This window comes from Eptatretus burgeri, chromosome 2 (assembly GCF_056783735.1).
Source record: "Eptatretus burgeri isolate ZD-2024b chromosome 2, Ebu_testis_v1, whole genome shotgun sequence".
Classification (NCBI taxonomy): Eukaryota; Metazoa; Chordata; class Myxini; order Myxiniformes; family Myxinidae; genus Eptatretus; species Eptatretus burgeri.
In genome coordinates this window covers 25,997,248-26,024,302 of record NC_140962.1, presented here as the reverse complement: position 1 = coordinate 26,024,302, position 27,055 = coordinate 25,997,248, and the positions used below count along the sequence as shown (strand labels likewise).

General features: G+C 48.9%; 1 protein-coding gene across 2 annotated transcripts in view; it reads right to left on the bottom strand.

Annotated features, from left to right (window-relative positions):
- Positions 1 to 322: 322 nt before the first annotated feature.
- The window catches only part of LOC147031647 (tetratricopeptide repeat protein 1-like), a 60,318-nt gene continuing 33,585 nt past the window's right edge, over positions 323 to 27,055 (bottom strand). For both annotated transcript variants that reach the window (XM_085866357.1, XM_085866352.1), the window contains exons 7-8: positions 1,315 to 1,369; positions 323 to 1,214 (exon numbers count right to left, since the gene is read on the bottom strand). In XM_085866357.1, the coding sequence (XP_085722483.1) occupies positions 1,087 to 1,214; positions 1,315 to 1,369 (183 nt within the window). In that variant the 3' untranslated portion in view covers positions 323 to 1,086. The remainder of the gene's footprint in view (positions 1,215 to 1,314; positions 1,370 to 27,055) is intronic.

The window sequence follows — 27,055 nt, the reverse complement described above, 5'->3', positions numbered from 1 at the left end:
GCCATTTTATATATATATATATATATATATATATATATATATATATATATATATATATATATATATATATATATATATATACATATATAATCAGGAACCCATTATAATGAAGCCCAACGGACACACATCTCCTTTTGGTAATAGAAGATGCCAAGGACATCGATCAAAACAACACAAGATTAAGAAGTATAGGTCAAAAATACTGTATGTCCAGATTTAAAAAGAATGACATCACTGTCAGTGTAAATTCATAAAGTAAAATCCAACTGATAATACAACGTTATGTTGTATTATATAAGAATATCTACAAAGAGAAAATTGATAAACATGAGCAGATAAATGTTTATTTTGATTGAAAACTTTTCACAGGTAAGGAGCAGGTGGATGTTATTTTAAAGAGCATGTACAATCAAACCAATCAATACAGACCTGAAGTCGGTAATTTCAACAGAAAAAGAAAAACGTCCTCTTCCTGTTTTGCTTCCAAGGACAAATGAGCACCCTTTACCTTTCACATCTAGAAGATTTGCACACCGGTATTTTAATGCAGGTGACGAGTAATGTTTCTACATAGTGATCATAATTTAACTATTATTCCATCATTTATTCACACACTCCAGAAGTACACACCCATCCGTACACTGTGAAAAGGGATGGGAGAGGAGTGTGGAAAAACGAGAACAGAACATGCTGCCAAAGTCAAATATATTCCAAATTCAGAAAAAAGCTTGCAACAATGAGCAGCAACTTGGCTTCTGGTTTTTCCAACAATACCAGTGATGTTTCCAGATGCAGGTCACCTCCGTTGCCTGTGCTCTCAATAAACCCCTTACTTCCAAAGGTGCAGCCTTTGTCTTCACAACTCCAAGCAGTTTTCTAAATGTCAAAAATTTTGCCCTTTCCTCTTGCTCTCACCATTTTTTGTCAAAATGAAAACCAGCAAAGGAATAATAAAAAGCATCAAAGACATTGGAAATGGCCTTTGCTTAAACTGCCCAAAATGTTATGGCATCAACAGAACACATTTACAAATGGAACGGTCCAAAGGCCATGGTCAGAGCCAATAACCATTTTCCTCTCAAACACTCAGTCCTTTGGGTTTTGCACGAAGCTGACCGAGTAGCCACCAGATTCAGGGTCCTGTTGCATTTTGAAGTTTTTGGTGGAGAGCCCGAATGGCCGGAGTGTCATATTGCCGAGCTCTCGAAGTTTATCTGCACGGCAAAAATAAGCATCCATTTGGATAATGGTGTGGTGCACATGCACATAGGCTTAGAAGGTGATTTTAAAGGTATGAATGTTGTCAGTACCCACCGAACATCTCCTTCTTCATTTGATCGTTTCGCTCATTTATTCTTTCAGTCAAACTCTGATGTGACACATGAAGAAAGAAAACACAGCATACAACAACAGTTGATGAAGCAAGAAAGAGAGAGTGAGAGAGACATTGTCAGTTCATTTCATTCTCAACTCACTGACCAAGTTTTGTTTGCAGCTATCGTACATCTCATGCTTCTGTTTCCCTAAATTGTGGTTGATCACACCAATTTCATTGTACATTTTATGAACAGGGTTTCTCTTTTTGGAGGATCAGATGAGGCAATAATTGAATTAGGAATAGGCGTACACAACCATCCTTTAATATGTTGTGAGTGTCAGCTGAGGTCCTCACTTTTTTTACTTCCGCCCTCCCTTTTTTACTTCCACCACCAAAGGTGGACGGAGGTTAAGTATTCACCCATCTGTTTGTTTGTCTGTGAACAGGATATCTCAAATTTGTGGACTGATTCAGACAAAACTTGGTGGACAGGTTGGGTGTGCGACAAAGCCGAATTTATTTGATTTTGGTGAGGATCTGAATCCAGATAATTTTTTAAGTGATTCTTCACCATTGAGAGATGGGGCCAAAAACTATATATATATATATATATATATATATATATATATATATATATAGTTTTTGTATATACCGAGCCTGACGCTCGGTGCCCACAAGCGGTGCGGGAATGGCGGCAGAAGGAGGAGAGGTGAAGGTGGTGGAGGGTTTATTGTGGCGGTGATGGCCATGGCGACGCTTGGAAAGGCGGTGACGCGATGTTTACGGGAGCGAGCCGTGACGGTAAAGGTCGTGGCTGTTGGCGTTGTTGTTGTTGTTGTGAAGCGGCGTTGCGGTTGGTGGTTGTTGTGTGATGGCGGTTGAGACGTGGTTGGTTCAAAATAAAGATAGAACAGAAAAACGGCTATCTTAAAGGGTCGCAGCCCGAAGGAATCACATTTATTCCCTCTAAACAATGGGTTTGGGGCTAACTACACATGTACTTACAGAGATATCTCACCTACAGGACCTGAATGGTGGTTTGCGAATTTCCTCAACCACAACACTACCCCCTCCCCTTTTTACAGACTCGTCCCGAGTCGTCAAATTTTCGTGTGCCATCATGTGTAGTTCTCCCCTAGTACGTTTTACCTATGGATCCCTGAGTGCGACATTCATGGTATTCGTGTCCCCAAAATAAATAACCTGAGGGCTGAGTAACTAACTAAACAAACCCACTCACACGGACGACTTAAATAAAATTGCCGGCGCGAAGACATACATGCCGGGGGCGCACTCATATGTACAGTACATCTTAACCTTAACTTACAAATTTTACACTAAACCATGGCCCAGGATCAATGGACTCTGCAAAAAGAAAGCAGTTAGCAGGGAGCCAGGCTGTTCGCATGCAGTCTCTGGCTCAAAACAATGCAGGTGACAGGGAACGTGGCCGGCTGCTCACACGCAGTCCAAGGCCTTCCCTTTTTAAAATGAACCCAGTGAACCACAACGGTGCATGGGCTGCACAAACGCAGTCTCCGTGCCAGCTCAAGTGGCACACGCAATGAGCACAACGGATGGATGGATGGATGGATGAATGGATGGACGCAAACACGGTGCACGGGCCGCCACTGCAGGCCCGTGTTGTAGCTGCCAACAGGGCAGTTCTTGCAGCTTGCAAACTGTTGCCTTGATCCTGACGCACATGGAAATGAACAGGGGGGCAAAGCAAAATTGAACGGCCTGGTGAACAGGGGCAGTGGGCATGGCATGGCAAAGGCAGCAGGCAACACAGCCCGCAGAACAAGGCCGCTGCAGGCAAACACAGCTGGCAGACGAACTGGCTGGCACAGGCCTTGCAGTAAACAGCTGCTGACGATCCAGCCGGCACAGGCCTTGCAGCAAAACAACAGCTGCCGATGAAGTGGGCCGGCACAGGCCTTGCAGCAACGCAGCCAGCAGATGAAGCTGGCCAGCCTTTGCCGTTCAGTGGAGGTTGGTGGAGGGAGTGCGGTGGTGCTGGCCACTCGGAAGGTGGGCTCGGACCTACCCTACGGTCTCCCTCCCAACCTATCGCCTTTGCCTGTCACTGTCTATACCCACTCCCTTAATTTGTCAAACCCCAATTTAGCCCCAACTTATTTTTTTTTATTTTTACTTCCCCACTATAAATCGTCCCCTAACCCCCTTTATCGTCCTTGTTCGGCTAACCTATCCTGTCACCTGGCCTACTCCCAACCCCTACGTTCCCTTCCCGGAGGGGAATAAGGGAGAGCTTGCGTCCTGTGTCGAGGCCCAACGAAGGCTCAGAATGGCCTCCCCAGACTTCAGCGATCGATAACACAAAGTGGGTCCAGCGGCCCACAACGAGAGCGAGGGGATGGATGGTGCGGAGGGGTACACTTCCTATTCTACCCTATCCATTTAACTGTTAAACTACCCCGGGGCTTTCAACAAGCGCCTCTCGCTTAAACTATTGGTTCTAACAACCCAGATTCCCGTCGCCTGTGTTGGTGTCCTCACAATTTCGGGCCTCGCCCCCCAATTTTCTTCCCGTGCCCTCACACGGTCTCATGGCTGGGACGCGTGGCTCCCTTTGGCAGGCACGACCCTCTGCCTATTCCCCTATGATGGCACCCCCGGGCACTACACTGCCTCCGAGCCTACCAGCTCCCTAAACACCGGGGAGTGCTCCCATGGCACCTCCCCTGAAACGCACACGTGGCAGGCTGGCTTCTCGGGCCCCTTTCCGAGGGTCACCCGTGCCCACAACACTCCCCACGCGGCTAATGGCGCCCCGGGCCCCGCACCAAGCGGACGCACCCGTGCCCACTACAATATCCCGGCCCCCCTGGGCCCTTGGCCTACCACGGCCAACTAGCCTGGTGCCCGGGGTACCCACTCAGCGATACTCACCTTTCGCAGCCACGCTCCCAGCCCGTCAACAGGGCTCCTGCACCCCTCCAAACGGGTTTCGAGCCTACTTCCCCACCAACAGCAAAACGACTTCCATTTTTCAATTTGACTAACCCAGCTAACTTACTTTATACTGACCCCGGGGTCCCTTGGGCGGGAGTCACTCCTCCCCCCAATCACTCATCGCACCATGCATTCCCCATTCACTCCATTCACACAGACCCACTGGCCTCACTCACTCACCAAGCACATGTACTCACATCACAACCCATCAACTCTTCAACACACACACCACTGAACTCTGCCATCCTGCAAACTACATCCCCTAACTAACTCGTGCTCCCACGTCGTCCCTTATACTAGTAGCACATTCCATTTAACACTACGTAGCTAAACTACGTCCCCTCTACACACTCACAAGTCTGTCACTGTCTCCAAAATAATTTCCCAACCGAAATCTGACTACAATCCCTCTAACTAATCCATTCCAAGGGCCCCATGAGGACTTTCCCCTGCCCCATGGAGCCGGTCTAACTAAGCTAACCCTTCCCCCTAACTAGTTTCCATCCTGTGCCCAGGCCAAGGGGGTCTTCCACAGCTTGCCCAGGAAATCCTGTTCACCCGAAAGTGAGGCTTGTTTTTTTTTTTTTTTTCCACATGCGCAGCACCAGCGCGGTAACTCGCAACCTGCGCGGCAATTCACAGCCGCGCACCTGTGGTGTGACGTCATGGCAGCTGTTCGCGTCCCTCGTCCCTCTTGGACGGTACCATCTGGCAGGGATTCACCCTCCTGCCGGATTCCAACCATACACTCAGCCATGACGTCACCCGGCGCATAAAAAAAACACAAGCCTCACATCTCGAGAGGTTCCCCACGCGAACACATGTGCTTTGCCCGTTGAAGCTCAACACACACGCCCGCGTGGAGAACCCATCCGGTCCAAATCCGTTTACCTGCCTAAACTTTGTCCGTCCGCGGGATCGACAAATCCACCGCTAGCGTTTCCGGACCGGGACTTCACTCTCGCAAGCGAGCACGTGGGGGCCTCGTGCGTTGCACGGCACGGACCTCGCGCTCGCTGCTGGGTGAACCAGGCACGGTCCCCGAAACAGCGACAGCCGCTACTCGGCTTTTGTCTCTCTCTCGCCGTCGTCGTCTCCATTCAACACACGCACTCCCGCGTGGCACGACGATCATACACCATTCCATTACACTCACATTCACACCGGGAGACGCGGCTGCGTGCTCCCGCATGCCGACCGACATCTCCCTCACATACCGCTCTCTCACACACACGGTCTCCCTTGCACTCGGCCGTTCACTCACGCATGCCACCTCCCTCGCACACATGGCTCCACTCACTCGCGGACTTCCACTAACACACGCGGGGACACTCGCCCGCGGTGTCTCATCCACACACGGCGTGCTGGGGAGCACGCCCTTCGGCATACTTGCCACCATACCACTCACACACGGGGTCGCTTCCACACACGGGGACGCACTCACACCTAGCACCACACACACAGGGACAGCCACACTGGGGATTCGTGTCCCCACAAGGGTCTCCGGGGCTTCTATACCCCCCAAGCTCTCCGTGCACCTGTCCACAGCACCCGTCCCCTCAACCTCGCAAAGCACGACTGAACCCACCTGGTCGTGATTCGCCTCAAGGGGGCATACTCCCTCCCCTCGTTCCTGGAGAAGGCTATCCCGCTGCTCGCACTGGGTCTCCACCCAGTCCGCCAGCTCACCCTCATGGTCCTCCACTACCTCCGTGTGTGTGTGTACGTCTCTAACCTTGTCATTATCATGCAGTCTCTCCTCTATCGTTCCCATCTCCCGTGTCTCTATTATTTCCATATCTTCCGTTATCTCCCTTGTCTCAACTATTATTTCCGTCTCTTCCCTTGTTATCTCCCTCGTGCACGTCTCCGTCACCCCAATTAGTTTTTCCCTCTCGGTCACCGTCACTCTTCTCGCCCAACACGTCCCCCGAATTACTTTGTCACCCGCCTCCACCGCGGGCCTGACAGCCGTTGCACCCCCTCCCAGCTCGTTCGCTCCCACACGTGGAGTCGCCATTTTGAGCTCCCTGGTTACTGCCTTCATGCCCGCCTGCAGGCCTCGGCCCATGTTCTGCGTCTCACCCCGCAGTTCTTTCATTTCTTCCTTCATTTTGAGTGCGTTTGTTTCCATATTCGCCTTCACTTGGTTAATTTGCTTGTTCATGCCTTTTATTTCGTTTGTGTTTGTATCCATTTTCGTTTTCACTTCGTTCATTTGTTGCGTATTCGCATCCAATTGTTGTGTATTCGCATCCATTTTCCTCATCAATGCCTCAAACATTTCCATCGTCCGATCCGTGGGCGAATTCGCACGTGGGGGCCGGTTCGTCCGCCACCCCAGACACTGCGCCCATTTCGAACTCTGGGTTCAGTTGGGGGAGTTTGTGTTCCTGCACAACCAACATTTCCTGCTCGGGGTTTTCATCCTGGACCATGGATTCTACACATTCTAAATCCATTTCTAATACCCCCGGCTCCCGCTCGCCTTGAGACGCCATCTTATTTCTCGTAAAGGGTTAATTTAAATCGCTCGTAATTTGGAGGGAATCGGGGGTCGCTCCTCTCACCCCTGGACCGATTCCCGTGAATTTAGCTGGAGACAGGAGAGCCCGTTTTCCCGCTCTCCGACACCAGTGCCGCGAGGAGGGGGATGACTTTGTGTCCCACGACCTGACACCAGTGTTGCGAATTCGCACCCGCCGGCGTGCGAGCGGCCACGTAACTCGAATCGCGGCACGTCGCCCACCAGATGGACAATTCCGTCGTGACCCTCTCGGACTAACGCCTGGAACTAGTCACGGGTGGGCCTTTCGGCCTCACCACGATCGTGCCAATCGGCCCCCCGCGTGGGATAGGGTTGTTCGCCAAATTTGACCTACCTAAGTACCCACACGGAGGGTAGACCGGGCGATCGCACCTCGCCGCAGGTCGACCCCGGATACGGGCCACTTAAGCGACCCGTTCCGTACTATCGGGATAACCGAGCAGTGTTATCGTCAACCTCGACGGTTCCGATTAATTATCGGGCGTATTTAGCCCACTACCAACCCTTTACGTGAAGTAAGATGGAGATTCAATTAAAGAAAAGACGAAGCGAAACGGGAAAAACAGTTCAACATAAGTCACATTTATTCCGCGGCACACGGATAGCACACATATACAATTACAACAATTATGCACCAAAACCAATTGCAAAAGAAACACAACAATGCAGATCTACTACCGACTACGCGAGCACACGGCAACACTTGCACAGTTTTACTTTACAGACGGCGCCGACAACACATATACTCAAAAGCAAAAGAAAAGGGCCACCCTCAACGACAAGGGGGCACACGGGGTCTGTGGGCGGAGACCGCGTGGAGCCTACCCGTCTTGTGATGAGCCGCAAAATGTCGCGGCGGTGCCCCGACTCCGCGCTCCTCCGCGGGTTTCGTTGGTACTGCTTGGAATGGGGTGGGAACGGGGCCCCCTTTTCGCACTATCTCAGCGCGGGGGGAAACATGGGGGGGGTTGTTGATGCTCTGGGGAAAGAGGATAGCTGGCTTGCTTGGGTCCCGCGACGAGCGACTCCACTGCGACCTCGACCGCGTTCCCGGCTTCCCCTCTCTGCAGCTCCCCGACAGACTCCGAACCCCGACAGACCGACTCTCCTCCAGACCCGTCTTGACTGCTGCTGCCACAATTCGCCGCCGCCACACCTCTCCAACTCGCCCGAGCCCGAAACAGAAACTGACTGAATTCGCCCCGCGCTCGGCGCTTTATAGTACGGCAGGAGAATCCATATGCAAATTTCCGGATCAGGATGAGCTCGGGGGCGGAGCCACGCTCGCCCATTGGACGGAGGAAAAGTGGGCGTGAACCTCCCCTAACCCTCAAATTTGCATATGTCGATTCTCCTCCGATGCGCCTGGAGGCGGGGCCAAATCGCCCCGCGCTTAATGATTGGACGGATCGGAAGTGGGCGTGTATCATTCCTGATCCGACTTTTCCTCGGAAAGGCCGCTTTTTGCACCCGCTGCTCAGCGCGCTTCCCGCACGAGGCCAGGACAGCCTGACGCTCGGTGCCCACAAGCGGTGCGGGAATGGCGGCAGAAGGAGGAGAGGTGAAGGTGGTGGAGGGTTTATTGTGGCGGGGACGCGATGTTTACGGGAGCGAGCCGTGACGGTAAAGGTCGTGGCTGTTGGCGTTGTTGTTGCTGTGAAGCGGCGTTGCGGTTGGTGGTTGTTGTGTGATGGCGGTTGAGACGTGGTTGGTTCAGAATAAAGATAGAACAGAAAAACGGCTATCTTAAAGGGTCGCAGCCCGAATGAATCACATTTATTCCCTCGAAACAATGGGTTTGGGGCGAACTACACATGTACTTACAGAGATATCTCACCTACGGGACCTGAATGGTGGTTTGCGAATTTCCTCAACCACAACAATATATATATATATATATATATATATATATATATATATATATATATATATATATATATATATATATATATATATATATATATATATATATATATATATATATGTACACATGTTCTACTAAACTACTACTGATTTACAAATGTTGTACAAACTTTATAGGCATGCTCATATTGTAATGGAAATTCAGTTAACGAAGTATTCTAACATTTAAGTACATTCAGTTAAGTATATACTTTAGAGACAATCTAACATTCAAATTTTTGAAACTGTTTGTTCGATATTTGTGGCTTTTTGATGCCCATGGTCCGTAATACATATTTGTATTGGTGTCAAAACCAGTGATCAACTGCAAATAGATAATAGGATTCAGAATGCTATGTCATTCATCATATTGCGTTTCATACAAGATATGCCATCCATTATGCTGAATTAAACACCATCTAAAATGGTTCTCTCCCGAGATTGGCAAAACACTGCTTTTGAGTTAACTGAATTTCCAACACCGAGTTGGAGTTCATTTTGGGGGTGAGTGGTTTCACATGTTATATACAATATATATATATATATATATATATATATATATATATATATATATATATATATATATATATATATATATATATATATATATATATATACACTATATATTGTTACGGTTCTCGGAACCGTATGCATACAACATACAGGTGTTCCAAGTCAGTTATGTAGTGTGTAGTGGGAAAACACGGGGGTGCGTTGTGATGGGCTTTTAGTTAAGTTAATAAATCATTTTTTCCCCTTTTATTTTATTTCCACTTTTATTTGAACCACGGTACCTTCATCTCGCTTGCCTCGCACCCTCGCCTCGCTTAGCACAGCGTGACGAGCGCCTATCCAGAGACTCGTTTTCTGAGTCAGAATCCTAGCGTTCGCTGTAGCAGTTCCATCTTGGCTTCCACCTTCCCAAACCCAGACACGTGGTGTGGGCGGGCCTTGCCGGCCTCTGGCGAGACCCCACCCAGGAAGGCGGACCGCATGAAGGCCCGGTCCAATCAGGATGGACGATGACATCGGCTTCGCCACAGCTCCACCCCCAAGCTCCGTGATCTGCAAGATACGAAGCAATCCTCGGAGGAGGGTGCTTGGTTGGTTCGTGTTCGGTGGATTCGTTGGTTGGTTGAGAAGGTCGAAGGAGGTTGCGGTAGAAGGATTGGAAATGTGCAGTTGTTGAAGGGGTCGTTGTTACGGAGTGTGCTGACATCTCACATCGAAGGCCCGCCTGTTGTGCTGGTCCACGCACACCCAACCTCAACCGGATCTCTCGTCGGGTCCTGTCTGCTGCCCCGTTCCCACCTTGGACTCCACGCTCTCCACTCAAGCTCCTCCACGGACCCGAACTCCACACGGGCGGCTGTGGTCCGAACTGTACGACTGTTGTCAGGTGCCGCACCACGGAGCACTCCTTCTCCGAAACTCTCAGGTACCGAGAACTGTGACCTCAACTCCCTCTCTTCCTGGCTGCAAAAGGGTCCCCTTTTCTTTTCGTTAGGTTTGTTTTGTCTGAGAGTGTGGCACCTGTCTTTTAAGTAAAATTGTAATTCTTGCTTTTATTATTCTCACGTAAGTCTGCTCTGTGACTTACTGTCGTTGGTAAGTTGCTGTATAATTGTCGCACTACATCTCACTCATCTTCCCCCTGCATAACATAACCAAAAAATTGTAATTCTTGCTTTTACTATTCTCATGTAAGTCTGCTCTGTGACTTACTGTCGTTGGTAAGTTGCTGTATAATTGTCGCACTACATCTCTCTCATCTTCCCCCTGCATTACATAACCAATAAACCTTGTTCCTGTGCCACATGCTTTTCCTCGCTTTAGTGTAAATAAATCATTGTAGAAATGTTCCCAGCTCGTTTTTGTCTTTTCCTCCATTGATCCAGCATGGTTCGGATCTGAGTTTAGCCGGTTCTTTATTCCCGATAATCCGTTGCTTCCAGCCGGTACGTCCTTAGCAGTTCTGCTTGGCTGCATCCGATCCCGAAAGGTAGTTGGTAGAGTTGGTAGTTGGTACTCTACTGTAGTCGGTAGAGTAATCCGGTTCGGGAAAGGCGTACTGAGGGTGTGTTTTCCCGGAAGTTGAAACCGCGTGGTTAATTAGGTAACTTGATTCTAGACAGGAGGACCCGACGCCACCGGTTGAGGTATTGGCGTCCACGGTCGGTTAAGCGACTCGCCGCGTCATGGAATTATCCGTGAGTGACGACCTACAATTCCGGGGAGTCTGGTAGGAATCGACGTAAATTCTAATAATGTATTCACAATAAAATCAAAAAACAGAAGAGGCGAGACTTATCGCGAATATGCAATGCAGTATTTACAATGATGAAATAAACACTTAAACAATTTGACTTATAGACGGGCTCACACGCAGTCACACCCACAAAAAGAAAAGAAACCCCGGAGTTTTTATTGGACCCTCCAGCTGATAAGACGAGCTGGGGTTCAGAGTTCAGATGGGCACCTGTGGGTCGTCGAAGGTCCCAGCCGCACGTGTGGGAATCATGGCTCGTGGCGGCAGCCGCGCGGAGCAATTGGAGCTCCCGGGCGGAGATCAGGGTCAGGAACGGGACCCACCAAGGCTCCACGAACAGGCTGGTTCACTCACTCTCCAGCCCAACCACCGTCAACAAACTTGTCACCACTCAAGTACTCGTTCGGCTTAGGGTCCCCCTGCAGTCACCTTGCGGTCCCCCTGCGGTCGCCTTGCGGGAACCTTGCGTCTACCTTGAAAATTCTATGGCCGCTGCAGGAACGCCCTAAGGTCACCGTGCGACATCAAATCAAAGACCGTACGGCACCCCCACGTTTTCGGTCTCCACAATTTATAAATACGCCATGCAGCTCCCCGAAAAATAAAAACATATGTGACAGCTACATTGGGTGACCGTGGAAATACTGCAGCCGCTTTATAATTGCTAGTGCCCGTACATTTTGTAGACCCTCCGGCCACCGAGCCAAATGTGACTTTGGCCTTACCTCGTGTTTTCACCTTCATTTGTGATGTTTGTTTTTTTAATCATCTTGTGTTTTAATTAAAAACAAAAAAAGCAATCCGATCACGTGGTGTGACGGACTGTCGGGCAAGGATTGAATTTCACAGCAAAACCAGATGTAATTTGGAATATCCATGATTATGTCAGCCCGATGCGTTTGATGAAAGTGATTGTGGTTCTGCGGGCATCATGTTTGATGAGCTGCCCTGGGGGCAGCGCTCTCGCAGAGTGCGCGAGCGACCGGAACCCAGGACGGAGCTCGAGCCTGTGTGGACCTTTGGAGTGGTGATTGTACCAGTTTACATACAATACACCGCCACCGAAGGTCATTTACTCATCTTATTTTACCTTAAACATGGGGAATTTGTTTAAAGTGTCTTGAAAGAGGGTTTTCTTTGGGTCCACGAACGGATTAATTCACTCCATTATTTCTTATTGGGAAAATATTTTTGGAATCCGAACTTTTTGCAATCCGAACAGCCTCCTGGAACGAAATAAATTGGGATTCTGGGGGCACCACTGTGTATAGCCAAACACCTAAACTCCGATCTCTAGTGGTAGCGCACGGTGGACGCACGGTTGACGGAGACTGCCACAGAGGCCGTACGTAGGTGCACGGCGGGCGTAGGGGAACCGTGCGTCGACCCTGCGTTGCCCGCAGGTAGTCACACAGACCGCAAGGCCACCATGGAAATCATGCGGCCGCCGTAATTTTTGGGGGTTGGGAAAATTCATTTTTCATTGAGAAGAGCTTACGGCAGCCGCACAAATAACGCAAGCCCACCGTACGCCCTACGTATCGTCGACGTGGAACACATGTACGTCATAGCTTGGCTTGTCGAATTGCTACGGCGAACGTAGAAATGAAAAAAAAGTTATTACTCCGCGCTATAATTCCACGGCGCCCCTACGGCCTGTAAAATATAGCCAACCGGCGTAGGGCCTCCCTGAGGCCACCTCAGTTTCTCTGCGGCCGCCGCACGTTTCTGTCAATTCAGAGTGCGTACGGCCGCCGTATCCTTGCCGTCGAGCAAATGTGACCTCGGCCTTACCAGCATAACTAACTTTGGGACCTGAATGTTGAGTGCGCATGGTTTCCAGATTCATAACAATATATATATATATATATATATATATATATATATATATATATATATATATATATATATATATATACACACACACACACACACGAGGTGTGTTCAAAAAGTATCCAACCTTAATTTTTCGTGCGTAAACAAATGAAGTTAGGGAGGCGTGGTTTGGTGCACGTATGTAGGCGATCCTAATCCGTATGCGTGAAATATTTTCCCGCCTGCAGATGCTGTCAGTCGCCGACAGACCGCCGATGAGTGAGGAAGTGTAAGTGAGTGCCGTCAGATTTTCGTTTTTGACAAAATGACGGAAAAACTTGAACAACGCTACTGCATCAAATTTTGTGTAAAGCTTGGCGATTCCCAAGTGGAAACGATCCGCAAGATTCAACAGGCCTTCGGGAACGAAGCAATGGGCACCACACAGATAAAATAGTGGTACAACCGCTTCAAAGATGGTCGCACATCAGTGGAAAGTGAAGCACGTTCTGGTAGGCCCTCAACATCCTGAAATGAGATCGTCATTGACCAAGTGAGGACCCTGCTGATGCAGGATCGTCGAATCTCGTTCAGAGAACTTGCAGATGAGGTGGGCGTCAGCATTGGATCCGTTCATTCCATTGTGACTGAGGATTTGGGCTTAAGGAGAATCTCAGCGAAGTTCGTGCCAAAGCTGCGAACGATCGAGCAGAAGCAACTCCGTTTGGAGATCGCACAGGACATGCTGGAGACGGTGAACAGCGATCCCAACTTCTTCAACACAGTGATCACTGGCGATGAGACCACAGTGATCCATCATTTTGTCAAAAACGAAAATCCGACGGTGCTCACTTACACTTCCTCACTCATCGGCGGTCTATCGGCGACTGACAGCTTCTGCAGGCGGGAAAATATTCACGCATACGGATGAGGATCGCCTACATACGTGCACCAAACCACGCCTCCCTAGCTTCATTTGTTTACGCACGAAAAATTAAGGTTGGATACTTTTTGAACACACCTCGTATATACAAATACATATATATATATATATACATATACATATTGTTGCGAATTCGCACCCGCGGGCGTGCAATTGGCCGCTCGACTCGAATGGCGGCCGCCTCGCCCACTGGAACGGACAATTCTGTCGTGACCCTCTCGGAACAACGCCGGGAGCTAGTCACGGGTGGGGGTTTAACCCCACCACGACCGTGCCAATTGCCCACCTGCGCAGGATAGGGTTGCTCGCCAAATTCGATCGACCTAAGTACCTGCGCGGGTGGTCGACCGGGCGATCGTACCTCGCCGCAGGCCGACTCCAGACACGAACCGCCGAAGCGGTTCATTCCGTGCTATCGGGATAACTGAGCGGTGTTATCATCGGCCTCGACGGTTCCGATTAATTATCGGGTGTTTTAAGCCCACGACGAACCCTTTTACGTGAAGCAGGATGGAGGGTCAATAAAGAAAAGACGAAGCGAAACGGGAAAACAGTTCACACAATGCACTTTTATTACGCGACACACGGAAAGCACACATATACAGCCAAACAGTCAGAATGCACCTATATCAGGAAAACAAAAGAAACGACGCAGAGTTACAACTGAATACGCATACACACGGCAACACTTACACAGTTCTACTTTACAAGACACGGCGCCAACGGACATTTACTCAAAAGCAAAGGAAAGAAGCCACCCTCATAGACAAGGGGGCAGACGGGCCTATAGGCCAATATGTGCGTGGGACCTGAAGGAGCGGCCAGGTCCGCGAGACCGGGTGGGTCCTACCCGCGTCCTCGTGACGCGTTGGCGGACGAGCCGCAGACGTCCGCGTGGCTGTGCCCCGACTCCGTGCTCCTTCGCGGGTTTCGTTGGCACAACGTTTGGAGTGGGGTGGAAACAGGGCCCCCTTTGTTGCACTATCTCAGCGCGGGGGAAAAGGGGGAATTGTTGATGCTCTAGGGGAGGGAGAATGGCTGGCTGGCTTAGGTCCAGCGACAAGCGATCTCCCACCGTGACCTCGTCGCCGACCGCCGTCCTTCTCGCCTCGGACCCGAGCTCCTTGGCCTCTTCCCCCAACTCTCCTCAGCCGACTGCAGAACCCAACTCGATGCCTTCGCCACCCAACTCCACTCTCTGCCACACTCCGCCGCTGCCACACTCCGCCCGATGACTCTCTTACCAAAACTCTCACTCTCTACCACGATTCTCTCTGCCACCAAAACTGACTCTGCCATGATTCGCCTTGCGCTCGGCGTTTTATAGGCTGGCAGGAGAAACAATATGCAAATTTCCGGATCAGGATGAGCTCGGGGGCGGAGCCACGCTCGCCCATTGGACGGAGGAAAAGTGGGCGTGAACCTCCCCTGATCCTATAATTTGCATATTTCGATTTCACACGGACGCGCCTGGAGGCGGGGCCAAGCCGCTCCGCGCTTGCTGATTGGACGGATCAGAAGTGGGCGTGTAGCGTTCTTGATCCGAATTCTCCCTCGGAAAGGCCGCTATTTGCACTCGCGGCTCAGTGCGTATTTTGAACGAGCCCAAGACAGCCCGACGCTCAGTGTTCACGGGTGGTGCGGGAATGGCCGTAGAAGGAGAGAGGTGAGGGTGGTAGAGGGTTTTTGGTGGTGGTTTGATGGTTATGGCGGGTGAGACGTGGTTGGTTCAAAATAAAGATAGAACAGAAAAACGGCTATCTCACAGCGTCACAGCCCGAATGAATCACATAAATTCACTCTAAACAACGGGCTTGGGGCTAACTACACATGTACTTAGAGTTATCTCACCTACGGGACCTGAATGGTGGTTTGCGAATTTCCACAGCCGTAACAATATGTATTCATATACACACATATAATATATACATATATTATATATACATATATACAAACTATAATACACCGTAGTGCCCGTACATTCGGGTAGCCGCACGGTGTATTTACAAATCATGGAGGCCGAAAACGTGGGGGTGCTGTACGGTCTTTGATTTGATGTCGCACGGTGACATTGGGGCACGGTGAGCTGTATGAGAAGTTGGATACAAAAGAAGGGGAAAAGGATTTATACCGATTGGCAAGACAGAGGGACCGAGCTGGGAAGGATGTGCTGCAGGTTCGGGTGATAAAGGACGCAAATGGGAATGTGCTGACGAGCGAGGAGAGTGTGCTGAGAAGGTGGATGGAGTACTTTGAGGAGCTGATGAATGAAGAAAATGAGAGAGAGAGAAGGTTGGAAGAGGTGGAGATAGTGAATCTGGAAGTGGGGTGGATCAGTAAGGATGAAGTGAGCACTGCTATGAAGAAGATGAAAAGTGGAAAGGCGGTTGGCCCAGATGGTATACCAGTGGAGGCATGGAAGTGCTTAGGAGAGATGGCAGTGGGGTTGTTAACCAGATTGTTTAATAAAGTCTGTCGGCGACGACTGTCAGCGACTGACAGTGTATGCCCCGGTTAGAATAGGTGTACCATATCCCTGTGTGTCGTAAGAGGCGACCAGGGTTGCGTCAGGAAGGGCATCCGGCATAAAAACCTATGCCAAATCATTATGCGGACAACAAAACGAATTTCCATACCGGATCGGTCAAGGCCCGGGTTACCAACGACCGCCACCGGTACCGGTGGTCAGCAGGGTAACAGTGGAAATTGTGCTACTGCTGAGCGAAGGAGGAGAAGGAGACGGGGAAGGCGAGTCCGGAGGCAGTGGGAGAGGGGGAAGGGTAGAAGTGTGCAGGTGAGAGTTGGAACTCTGAATGTTGGGACGATGACTGGCAAAGGGCGAGAGTTGGCTGATATGATGGAGAGAAGAAAGGTGGACATACTGTGTGTACAAGAGACCAAGTGGATGGGGAGTTAGGCTAGGAGCATTGGAGGTGGTTTCAAACTGTTCTACCATGGTGTGGATGGGAGGAGAAATTGTGTCGGGGTAATCCTGAAGGAAGATTATGTCAAGAGGGTATTGGAGGTGAGGAGAGTGTCTGACCGAGTGATGAGTGTGAAGTTGGAAATTGAAGGGGTGATGATGAATGTCATCAGTGCATATGCCCCACATATGGGGTGTGAGATGGAGTCTTAAGAAGATTTCTGGAGTGAGTTAGATGAAGTGGTGGAGAGTGTATCCAAGGATGAAAGAGTGGTGATTGGAGCAGATTTTCAATGGGTATGTTGGGGAAGAGAATAAAGAGGATGAGGAGGTGATGGGTAGGTACGGTCTCAACAAGAGAAATGTGGAAGGGCAAATGGTGGTAGAGTTTGCAAAAAGAATGGAAATGGCAGTGGTAAATACGTATTTCAAGAAGAAGGAGGAACACAGGGTGACATACAAGAGTGGAGGAAAGTGCACACAGGTGGATTACATCTTAAGCAGGAGATGCAACCTGAAAGAGATTAGTGACTGTAAGGTGGTGGCAGGGGAGAGTGTAGCTCGACAGCATCAATTGGTGGTCTGTAGGATGACTTTAGAGGTGAGGTTGAAGAAGAGAGTGAGGGCTGAACCAAGGACCAGATGGTGGAAGCTGAAGGAGGAAGACTGTTGCGTGAAATTTAGGGAGGAGGTGAGACAGGCGTTGGATTGTGGTAAAGATGGGTGGGATGATTGGGCAACTACAGCAGAAGTGGTGAGGGAGATAGCGAGGAAGGTACTTGGTGTGACATCTGGACAGAGGAAGGAAGACAAGGAGACTTGGTGGTGGAACGAGGAAGTCCAGGAAAGTATAAGGAAGAAGGGGTTGGCGAAAAGGAAGTGGGATATTCAGAGAGATGAAGAAAGTAGGCAGGAGTACAAGGAGTGGCAGCGAAAGGCAAAAAGAGAGGTGGCAAAGGCCAAGGAAAAGGCATATGACGAAATGTATGAGAAGTTGGATACAAAAGAAGGGGAAAAGGATTTATACCGATTGGCAAGACAGAGGGACCGAGCTGGGAAGGATGTGCTGCAGGTTCGGGTGATAAAGGACGCAAATGGGAATGTGCTGACGAGCGAGGAGAGTGTGTTGAGAAGGTGGATGGAGTACTTTGAGGAGCTGATGAATGAAGACAATGAGAGAGAGAGAAGGTTGGAAGAGGTGGAGATAGTGAATCTGGAAGTGGGGTGGATCAGTAAGGATGAAGTGAGGACTGCTCTGAAGAAGATGAAAAGTGGAAAGGTGGTTGGCCCAGATGGTATACCAGTGGAGGCATGGAAGTGCTTCGGAGAGATGGCAGTGGGGTTGTTCACCAGATTGTTTAATGTAGTCTTGGAAAGTGAGAGGATGCCGGAGGAGTGGAGATGAAGTGCACTGGTTCCAATTTTCAAGAACAAGGGTGATGTGCAGAGCTGTGAAAATTACAGAGGGATAAAGTTGTTAAGCCACACCATGAAGGTGTGGGAAAGAGTAGGGGAAGCTCGGTTGAGAGGAGAGGTGACGATCTGTGAGCAGCAATATGGGTTTATGCCAGGAAAGAGCACCACTGATGTGATGTTTGCTTTGAGAATGTTGATGGAGAAGTACAGGGAAGGCCAGAAGGAGTTACATTGGGTGTTTGTGGATTTAGAGAAAGCTTATGATAGGGTGCCAAGAGAGGAGTTGTGGCATTGTATGAGGAAGTCGGGAGTGGTGGAGAAGTATGTGAGGATCGTGCAGGATATGTATGAGGACAGTGCGACATTGGTGAGGTGTGCGGTAGGAATGACGGACCGGTTTAAGGTAAAAGTGGGATTGCACCAAGGATCGACTCTGAGCCCTTTCCTGTTTGCAATGGTGATGGACAGCCTGACGACGAGATCAGACTGGAGTCTCCATGGACTATGATGTTCGCGGATGACATCATGATCTGTAGGGAGAGTAGGGAGCAGGCTGAGGTGAACCTCGAGAGGTGGAGGTACGCACTGGAGAGAAGGGGAATGATAGTCAGTCGGAGTAAGACGGAGTACATGTGCGTAAATGAGAGGGAGGGTGGTGGTATGGTGCGGTTGCAATGAGTTGAGGTTGGGAAGGTGGATGGGTTTAAATACTTGGGATCAACTGTCCAAAGTTAAGGAGAGTGTGGGAGAGAAGTGAAAAAGAGAGTGCAGGCAGGATGGAGTGGTTGGAGAAGAGTTGCAGGAGTGATTTGTGACAGAAGGGTAGCTGCAAGAGTGAAGGGGAAAGTATATAAGACGGTAGTGAAACCAGCCATGTTGTCTGGTTTGGAGGCAGTGGCACTAACAAAAAGACAGGAAGCAGAGCTGGAGGTGGCAGAGTTAAAGATGCTGCTATTCTCGTTGGGAGTGACGAGGATGGATAGGATAAGAAATGAGTATATTCGAGGGACAGCGCAGGTAGGACGGTTTGGAGACAAAGTGAGAGAGGCGAGATTGAGATGGTTTGGACATGTGCACAGGAGGGAAGCGGAGTATATCGGGAGAAGGATGTTGAAGATGGAGCTGCCAGGTAGGAGGAGAAGAGGAAGGCCAAAGAAGAGGTTCATGGATGCGGTGAGGGCGGACATGCGGGTGGTTGGAGTGTCAATGGAAGACGTGGAGGATAGAGCGAAATGGAGACGGATGATCCTCCCGGTGTGTACCCCGGTCAGAATAGGTACACCGTATCCCTGCGTGTCGTAAAAGGCGACTAAAAGGGTTGGCGTCAGGAAGGGCATCCGGCCATAAAAACATCGCCTCAAAAGGAAACCATGATGAGTACAACTGATGGGCAGCGTACAGCCCGAAGTACCCCGTGGGGGTCCTCACCCCCTCTCGTTAAAACTCAAGGTGGGGAACCCGATCGAAACAAGGGAGGAAATTTTTCCATTTATGATGACCAATCGTCTGATGCCCCACGTGGAGATCGGTTTCCGAGGTTTGGTACATGGAATGTAGGGACAATGACAGGGAGATCTGGAGAAGTGGTTGAAACATTGGTCAGAAGAGTGGACATATGTTGTGTGCAGGAGACACGGTGGAAGGGAAGTGGTCTGAGAATGGTGAAGGGAAGGCAGGGGCAGAAGTACAAGTTTATGTGGCAAGGGTGCCCGGAAGGTGTGCATGGTGTTGGTGTCATGTTTTCTGAGGAGTTTGTAGACAGTGAGTGAGTGTGACTAGAGTGAGTGAAAGGTTGATGATGGTGAGAATTGTGATCGGAAATCTCTTGGTGAACGTCATCTCGGGATATGCCCCGCAGGTCGGTCGAAGCGATGAAGAGAAGAACATGTTCTGGTGTGCGATGGAGAAGTTGATGGAAAATGTGAAAGATGAGGAAGTTGTTGTGGTTGGAGGAGACTTGAATGGACATGTGGGAAGGAGTACAGATGGTTTTGAGGGAGTCCATGGGGGTTATGGATATGGTGTGAGAAATGGAGAAGGTGAAAGGATCTTGGAGTTTGCTGATGGAGCTGATTTGTTGCTCTGTAATACTCAATTCCAGAAAGCGAATAATAAGCTTATTACATACACGTCAGGTGGGTTGACGACAACCATTGACTACCTGATGGTGCGTCAGCGAGATAGGGGAACCTCCGGGACACAAAGGTGATCCCAGGGGAGGAGACTGTTTCGCAGCACCACCTGGTTGTTTGCGATATAAGGGTGAAAGGTGCGCGGAGAATTCGGCGGGTGAAGTACCAACCGAGGATGAAGGTGTGGAGGTTGAAAGAGGCGACAGTGAAGGAAGTATTAAGAGAGAGGCTGAGTATGGTTGAAGATGATGTGGTTGAGCTTGAAAGTGGTTGGATGTCAATGAAAGATAGTCTATTGGGAGCCGTTGGTGAGGTATGTGGATGGACAAAAGGACCACCGAGGCACTCGGAAACATGGTGGTGGGATGATGAAGTTGCAAAGACGATTGAAGAGAAGAGGAAGAGGTTCAAGGAATGGCAAAAGGCAAAGGATACGGTGGAAGAAGAGGCAACACATGAAAGTTATAAGGAAGCCAAGAAGGCTGCAAAGAAAGAGGTTGCAAAGGCGCAGGAGGCCCATTGGAAAATGTTTGGAGAACGCTTGGATTCGGAGGAGGGTAAGAGAGCGGTATTCAGGATTGCAAAGCAGATAGCGAGAGAGAGATTTGATGTGATGGGGGTGAGTTGCTTGAAGGATGAAGTGGGACAAATTGTTGTGGATTCAGATGGAATTAAAGGAAGATGGAAGAGATATATGGAAAGGCTGTTGAATGTAGAAAATGAATGGGATAGCAACATCGAGAGTAACCCAGTTTTAGGACCAGCAGAGAAGATAACCGAGAAGGAAGTTGAGGAAGCTATGAGCAATGAAGAGTAGAAAAGCAGGAGAGCCGACGGGAGTTGTGGGAGATATGTTGAAGGCAGCGGGAAGTTGGGGTGTGAAGAGAATGACAGATCTGTAATCTGGTGGTGAAAGAAGGCCGCATTCCAGTGGATTGGGAACTGAGTACCCTCGTCCCTCTGTACAAGGGGAAAGGTGACCCTCTGGACTGTGGCTCCTATAGAGCAATAAAGCTATTGGAGCATGGAATGAAGGTATTGGAAAGGGTGTTGGAGAAGAGGATAAGGAAGAAGGTAAAGATTGACGAAATGCAGTTTGGATTTATGCCAGGAAGAGGAACGACAGATGCAATTTTTATTGTAAGGCAGTTGCAGGAGAAGTTCATGGAGAAGAGGAAGAAGTTGTTTTTTGGGTTTGTTGATCGGGAGAAAGCATTTGATAGGGTTCCACGTGAAGTAATGACATGGGCATTGAGGAAGTTAGGAGTGGAGGAATGGTTGATCAGAGTAGTGATGGCCATGTACGAGAGAGCACGCACAGCTGTAAGGACGAAGGATGGGAACAGTGGTGAGTTTGAGGTGAGGGTAGGAGTGCACCAGGGGTCGGTACCAAGTCCACTTCTATTTGTAGTTGTGATGGAGGTGCTGGCTCGGAGGGTAAAGGAGGGTTTACCGTGGGAGCTGCTGTATGCAGATGATCTGGTGTTGATTGCAGAGAGTATGAATGGACTGAAGGAGAAGATGAACAAGTGGAAGGAATGTATGGAGGCAAAAGGTTTGAAGGTGAATATCGGAAAGACGAAGGTGATGGCAAGTGGTAAAGCATGTGGTGAGGTGGAAAGGACTGGGAAGTGGCCGTGTGCTGTGTGCAGGAAGGGTGTCGGAGTGAACTCCATTCAGTGTACAATGTGTGCTGAATGGGTTCATCGAAAATGTAGTGGGGTGAGAGGGTCATTAACCAATGTGGCAGCTACATTCAAGTGTAAGGTGTGCATCGAGGGAGCAGCAGATGAAGGAATTGTTGAGTTGGATCTTGGAGATGGTGTGAAGCTGGAAGGGGTGAAAACATTTTGCTATCTCGGAGACATGCTGAATGGAGAAGGTGGATCAGACTCTTCGACGGTTGCTAGAGTGAGATGTGCATGGAAGAAGTTTCGGGAACTGAGTGGCGTGCTGACAAAGAGGGGAGTGTCGTTGAAGCTGAAGGGAAAGGTGTATGCTATATCTGTGAGGAGTACGATGATTTATGGGAGTGAGACATGGGTACTGAACATGGAGCAGCAACAAAGGCTGGAAAGGGTGGAAATGCGAATGGTTCGGTGGATGTGTGGAGTATCGTTGAGAGAGAGGAAGACAAATGATGACTTGCGGAAGATGATGGGAATAGAGTCTGTGATGGAGGTTGTGAAGAGAAACAGGTTGAGATGGTTGGGTCATGTGTTGAGGAAGGATGAAAGTGACTGGGTGAGAGGAGTGTTGGAAATGAGTATAGTCGGAAGTAGAGGACGGGGAAGACCGAGAAAAACTTGGCTAAATGTGGTGGAAGAGGAAATGTGGGCAAGGCGATTAAGAAGGGGAGATGCAGAAAACAGGGTAAAGTGGAGAAGATTGTCATGGGGCCCGCAAGGCTAACCCCCGCTTTAGCGGGGAAAATGGCCTTTAAATGCGTGTGTGTGTGTGTGTGTGTGTGAGTGAATGTGAGTGTGTGTGTGTGTGTGTTTGTGTGTGAATGTGTGTGTGTGTTGTGAGTGTGTGTGTGTGTGTGTGCGCGTGGAGACGGTTGATCCGCTGTGGCGACCCCTAATGGGAGATAGCCGAAAGAAGAAGAAGAAGAAGAAGAAGAAGAAGAAGAAGAAGATATACAAAACGGTTGTTTGCAACTAATCAACAAAAATTGGGACACCTGAAGGAATTGTTTGTATCACCTTTCAAGGCTTAATTTACTTCCATTGCTGCAGAACAGCTGCAGTTGCTAACCCATTACTTGTTCCTTGAAAAGGGCCTTTTTTAGCAACTTTGAAATTTACATCATTTTTTTCAGTTTTTGGTTCCCTTAACTTTTGTTTTTTAACCTCTGGCAGTTTACCGCTTAGCTTTGTTCCATTTCAGGTTATTGACTGGACTTGAACTGCTTCAATTTCAGTAAACACTGAAAAATGGGGGTGTTCTAAAACTTTTGACCGGTAGTGTATGTATATATATATATATATATATATATATATATATATATATATATATATATATATATATATATATATATATATATATATATATATATATATATATATTGTTACAGATCTGGAAACCATAAGCATTCAACATGCAGATGGTCCCAAAAGTTAGTTATGTTGTTAAGTATGTGTGTAGTCAGATCCCCTTCCTTTTGTCTGGTGGGAGAATCAAAGGCGTGCATTGCGATTTATTTTTGGTTATGTTATTAAATCTTTACATCCAACGAACCCTCCAACAAGCCATCCAACAACCATCCCATCTACATAACCCCTCGGCCCATCACGATCCACCACCAACCAGCTGCCTTCTCTCACCCTGACGTGCCAAGGCAAGATCTCGCGGTTCTGGTTTCTCGGCTCCCACGAACGTTGTAACTCTTTCACGACAACCTTTGCCACATTGATACTGTTACTCGTCAAGTATGAACCCGCCTGGAAGAGTGGCTGGGGTTTCCCGGCAGGGGCCGTTGCAGCGTTGATACTGTTACTCATCAAGTATGAACCCGCGTGGAAGTGTGGCTGGGGTTTCCCGGCAGGGGCCAAGGCCCCACCCCGGAAAGGTATGCCGTGGGACCCTGTCCAATCAAAGGCGGACAGCGAGGTGTGTTCACCAAGGCCCCACCCTGCTGAGGGAGGTCCATAAATTCCTGAGCACTCTCTGAGGCAGGGGTCTTTTTGGGGTCTTGGAGAGTCTTTTTGGGGTCTTGGAGGGTCTTTTTGGGGGGTCTTGGAGAGTTTTGATGTCACAAAAGGGTTTTAGCTGTCACGAGGGTTGAGCAGAAGGTCGTCGGGGTGGCGAGCATGTCTCTGCTGGCCCTCTACAAGGAAGGAAAGAGCGACCCCACCCCCCTCCGTGGACCCCGCTATTCACCATCCGAGCTCCGCCACGAACCTTGAGTCCCACACGTGCGACTGGGGATCAAACCAGCGACCATTGTCAGGTGGCGCAGCACGGAGTACCCCCTTTCTTCGACGGCCAGGTACCAAACCAATCTCTGACCCCCAGCTTGTCTGTCTCCTCAGCTGCAAGGGTCCAATAAATAACTCTGGGTTTCTTTTCATTTGTGTATGTCTGTGTGTGGGCTCATCTTTAAGTAGAACTGAACAAGTGTTTTTGGATCATTGTAAATACTTCTTGCATATTCGCGTTGTCTTGCTTTGTGTCTTCATTTACTGAAAATAAAACTTGCAAGAAATGTTCCCAGTTCGTTTCCGTCCCTTCTTGAGTTGGTCCAGCATGATTCGGATCTGAGTTTAGGCGGGGTTTTATCCTCGATAATACGTTCATTCCAGCTGGCACAGCTTTGGCAGTTTCCACTTGGCTGCACCCGAACCGGTTGGTAGTCGGTAGTTGGAACTCTACCGCAATCGGTAGAGTGACCCGGTTCGAGGAAGACGTGCCGAGGGCATGGTTTCCCTGGTAGTCGAAATCGCGTTGCTAATTAGGCAAATTGGTTTTAGACAAATAGACCCTATGCTACGGGGTTGAAATATTGCTGACCACGGTCAGTTAAACGACCCGCCGACACATATAGAGTAACGTTAAACGACACACACACACACACACACACACACACACACACACACACACACACACACGTGTGTGTGTATATATGTATATGTATATGTATATATATATATATATATATATATATATATATATATATATATATATATATATATATATATATATTGTTGCGGATTCGCGCCCGCCGGCGTGCTGACGGCCACGTAACTCGAATCGCGGCACGTCGCCCACCGGACGGACAATCCAGTCGTGACCCTCTCGGACTAACGCCGGGAACCAGTCACGGGTGGACCTTTCGGTCTCACCGCGATCGAGCCAATCAGCCCCCGCGTGATATAGGGTTGCTCGCCAAATTCGACCTACCTAAGTACCCACACGGAGGGTAGACCGGGCGATCGCACCTCGCCGCAGGTCGACTTCGGACACGGGCCACTTAAGCGACCCGTTCCGTACTATCGGGATAACCGAGCGGTGTTATTCGTCGACCTCGACGGTTCGATTAATTATCGGGCGTATTCAGCCCACTACCAACCCTTTACGTGAAGCAAGATGAGGATTCAAAGAAAGAAATGACGAAGCGAAGCGGGAAACAGTTCAACACAAAGCACATTTATTCGTGGCACACGGGAAGCACACATATTCAATTCCACCAAAAGCACACAGAAAAGAAAAACACAATTCAATTTACACAAAAAGCAAATGCGACAATGCAGATCTAATACCGATTACACGAGCACACGGCAACACTTATACAATTTTACTTCACAGACGGCGCCGACAACACATACCCAAAACCAAGGAAAAGAAGAACACCCTCAAAGATGAGGCGGGCCTGAGGCCGAGACCGGGTCGGGCCTACCCGTCTGGTGATGAGACGCGGAGCGGCGATGGTGCCTCAACTCCGCGGGCCTCGCGGACAGTGTCTGGTAGGGGGTGAGAAAGGGGCCCCCTTGGTCGAACTATCTCAGCGCGGGGGGAAACAGGAGGGGGTTGCTGATGCTCGGGGTATAGAGGATTTTTATTGTCCCGCGACGAGCGTCTCCACCTCGGCCAGGTCGCGCTGTCGGCCTCCCTGGGGTGCAGCTCCCTGCACGACGCGAGCACCCCCTCGTCTGCCTTCGCCGCCTCTCCACAGCTCCGTCCCCTCCGTTCCGACTCCAACGCAGACGACGACCAGCTCCTTCTTGCCAACTCCACCGCCCGCGAAGTCTTGACTCTCTGTTCCCTCTCGACTCTCCTACTCTCCTGGACTGACGAACACGGTCGCTTTTATCAGCCCCGTAGCTTCGCCCTCTCATCTTTGACCCCCTCCCTTCGACCTTTCACCTCGCTCCCCATTGGCCCGAGAAAAAGTGGGCGTGAATGCTTTTTGATCCATAAATTTGCATATATCGATCGCCCTCCAACGCCCTGGGGGCGGGGCCAATTCGCCCCTCGCTCACCGATTGGACGGCAAAAAGTGGGCGTGTGTCGTTTTTGATCCGTTTTTGAAGCACAAATCCGTGATTTTGTACACGCTGTTCGGCGCGCGCCCTGCACGAGTCCAACACCGGTACCCACAGGCGGCGCAAGAACGGTGGCGATGCGACGGTTGCGAGGTGTGACGTGAAGGTCGTGGCGGTTGTGGTGAAGCGGTGGTTGGTGGTGGTAACAATGGCGGTTGGTCCAAATTAAAGATAGTAAAAGAAAAACGGCTATCCTGAAGAGTCGCAGCACGCATAAATGACATGTATTCCCACTAGACAACGGGTTTGGGCCTAACTACACATGTACTTACCGAGATACCTCACCGAAGGGACCTGAATGGTGGTTTGCGAATTTGGTAACCACAACAATATATATATATATATATATATATATATATATATATATATATATATATATATATATATATATATATATATATATATATATATATATATATATATATATATATATATATATATATATATATATATATATATATATATACATATATATATATATATATATATATATATATATATATATATATATATATATATATATATATATATATATATATATATGGCTGCAAAAGTAGGAATACAGTAAGGATTATACCAGTATTACCAGAATTATAATAGTGGTGCGAGGATTCCTTTAATACAAGAATTCATTCATTAATACTAGATTAATGTTTATTATTTGTATGTTATTATTGATATGCTTATATAATCAGTGAAATAGGTTTTGGGCGCACGTTTTGTTTTTCATTACTGTATACCCACTTTTGCAAGCTGCTTTATATAT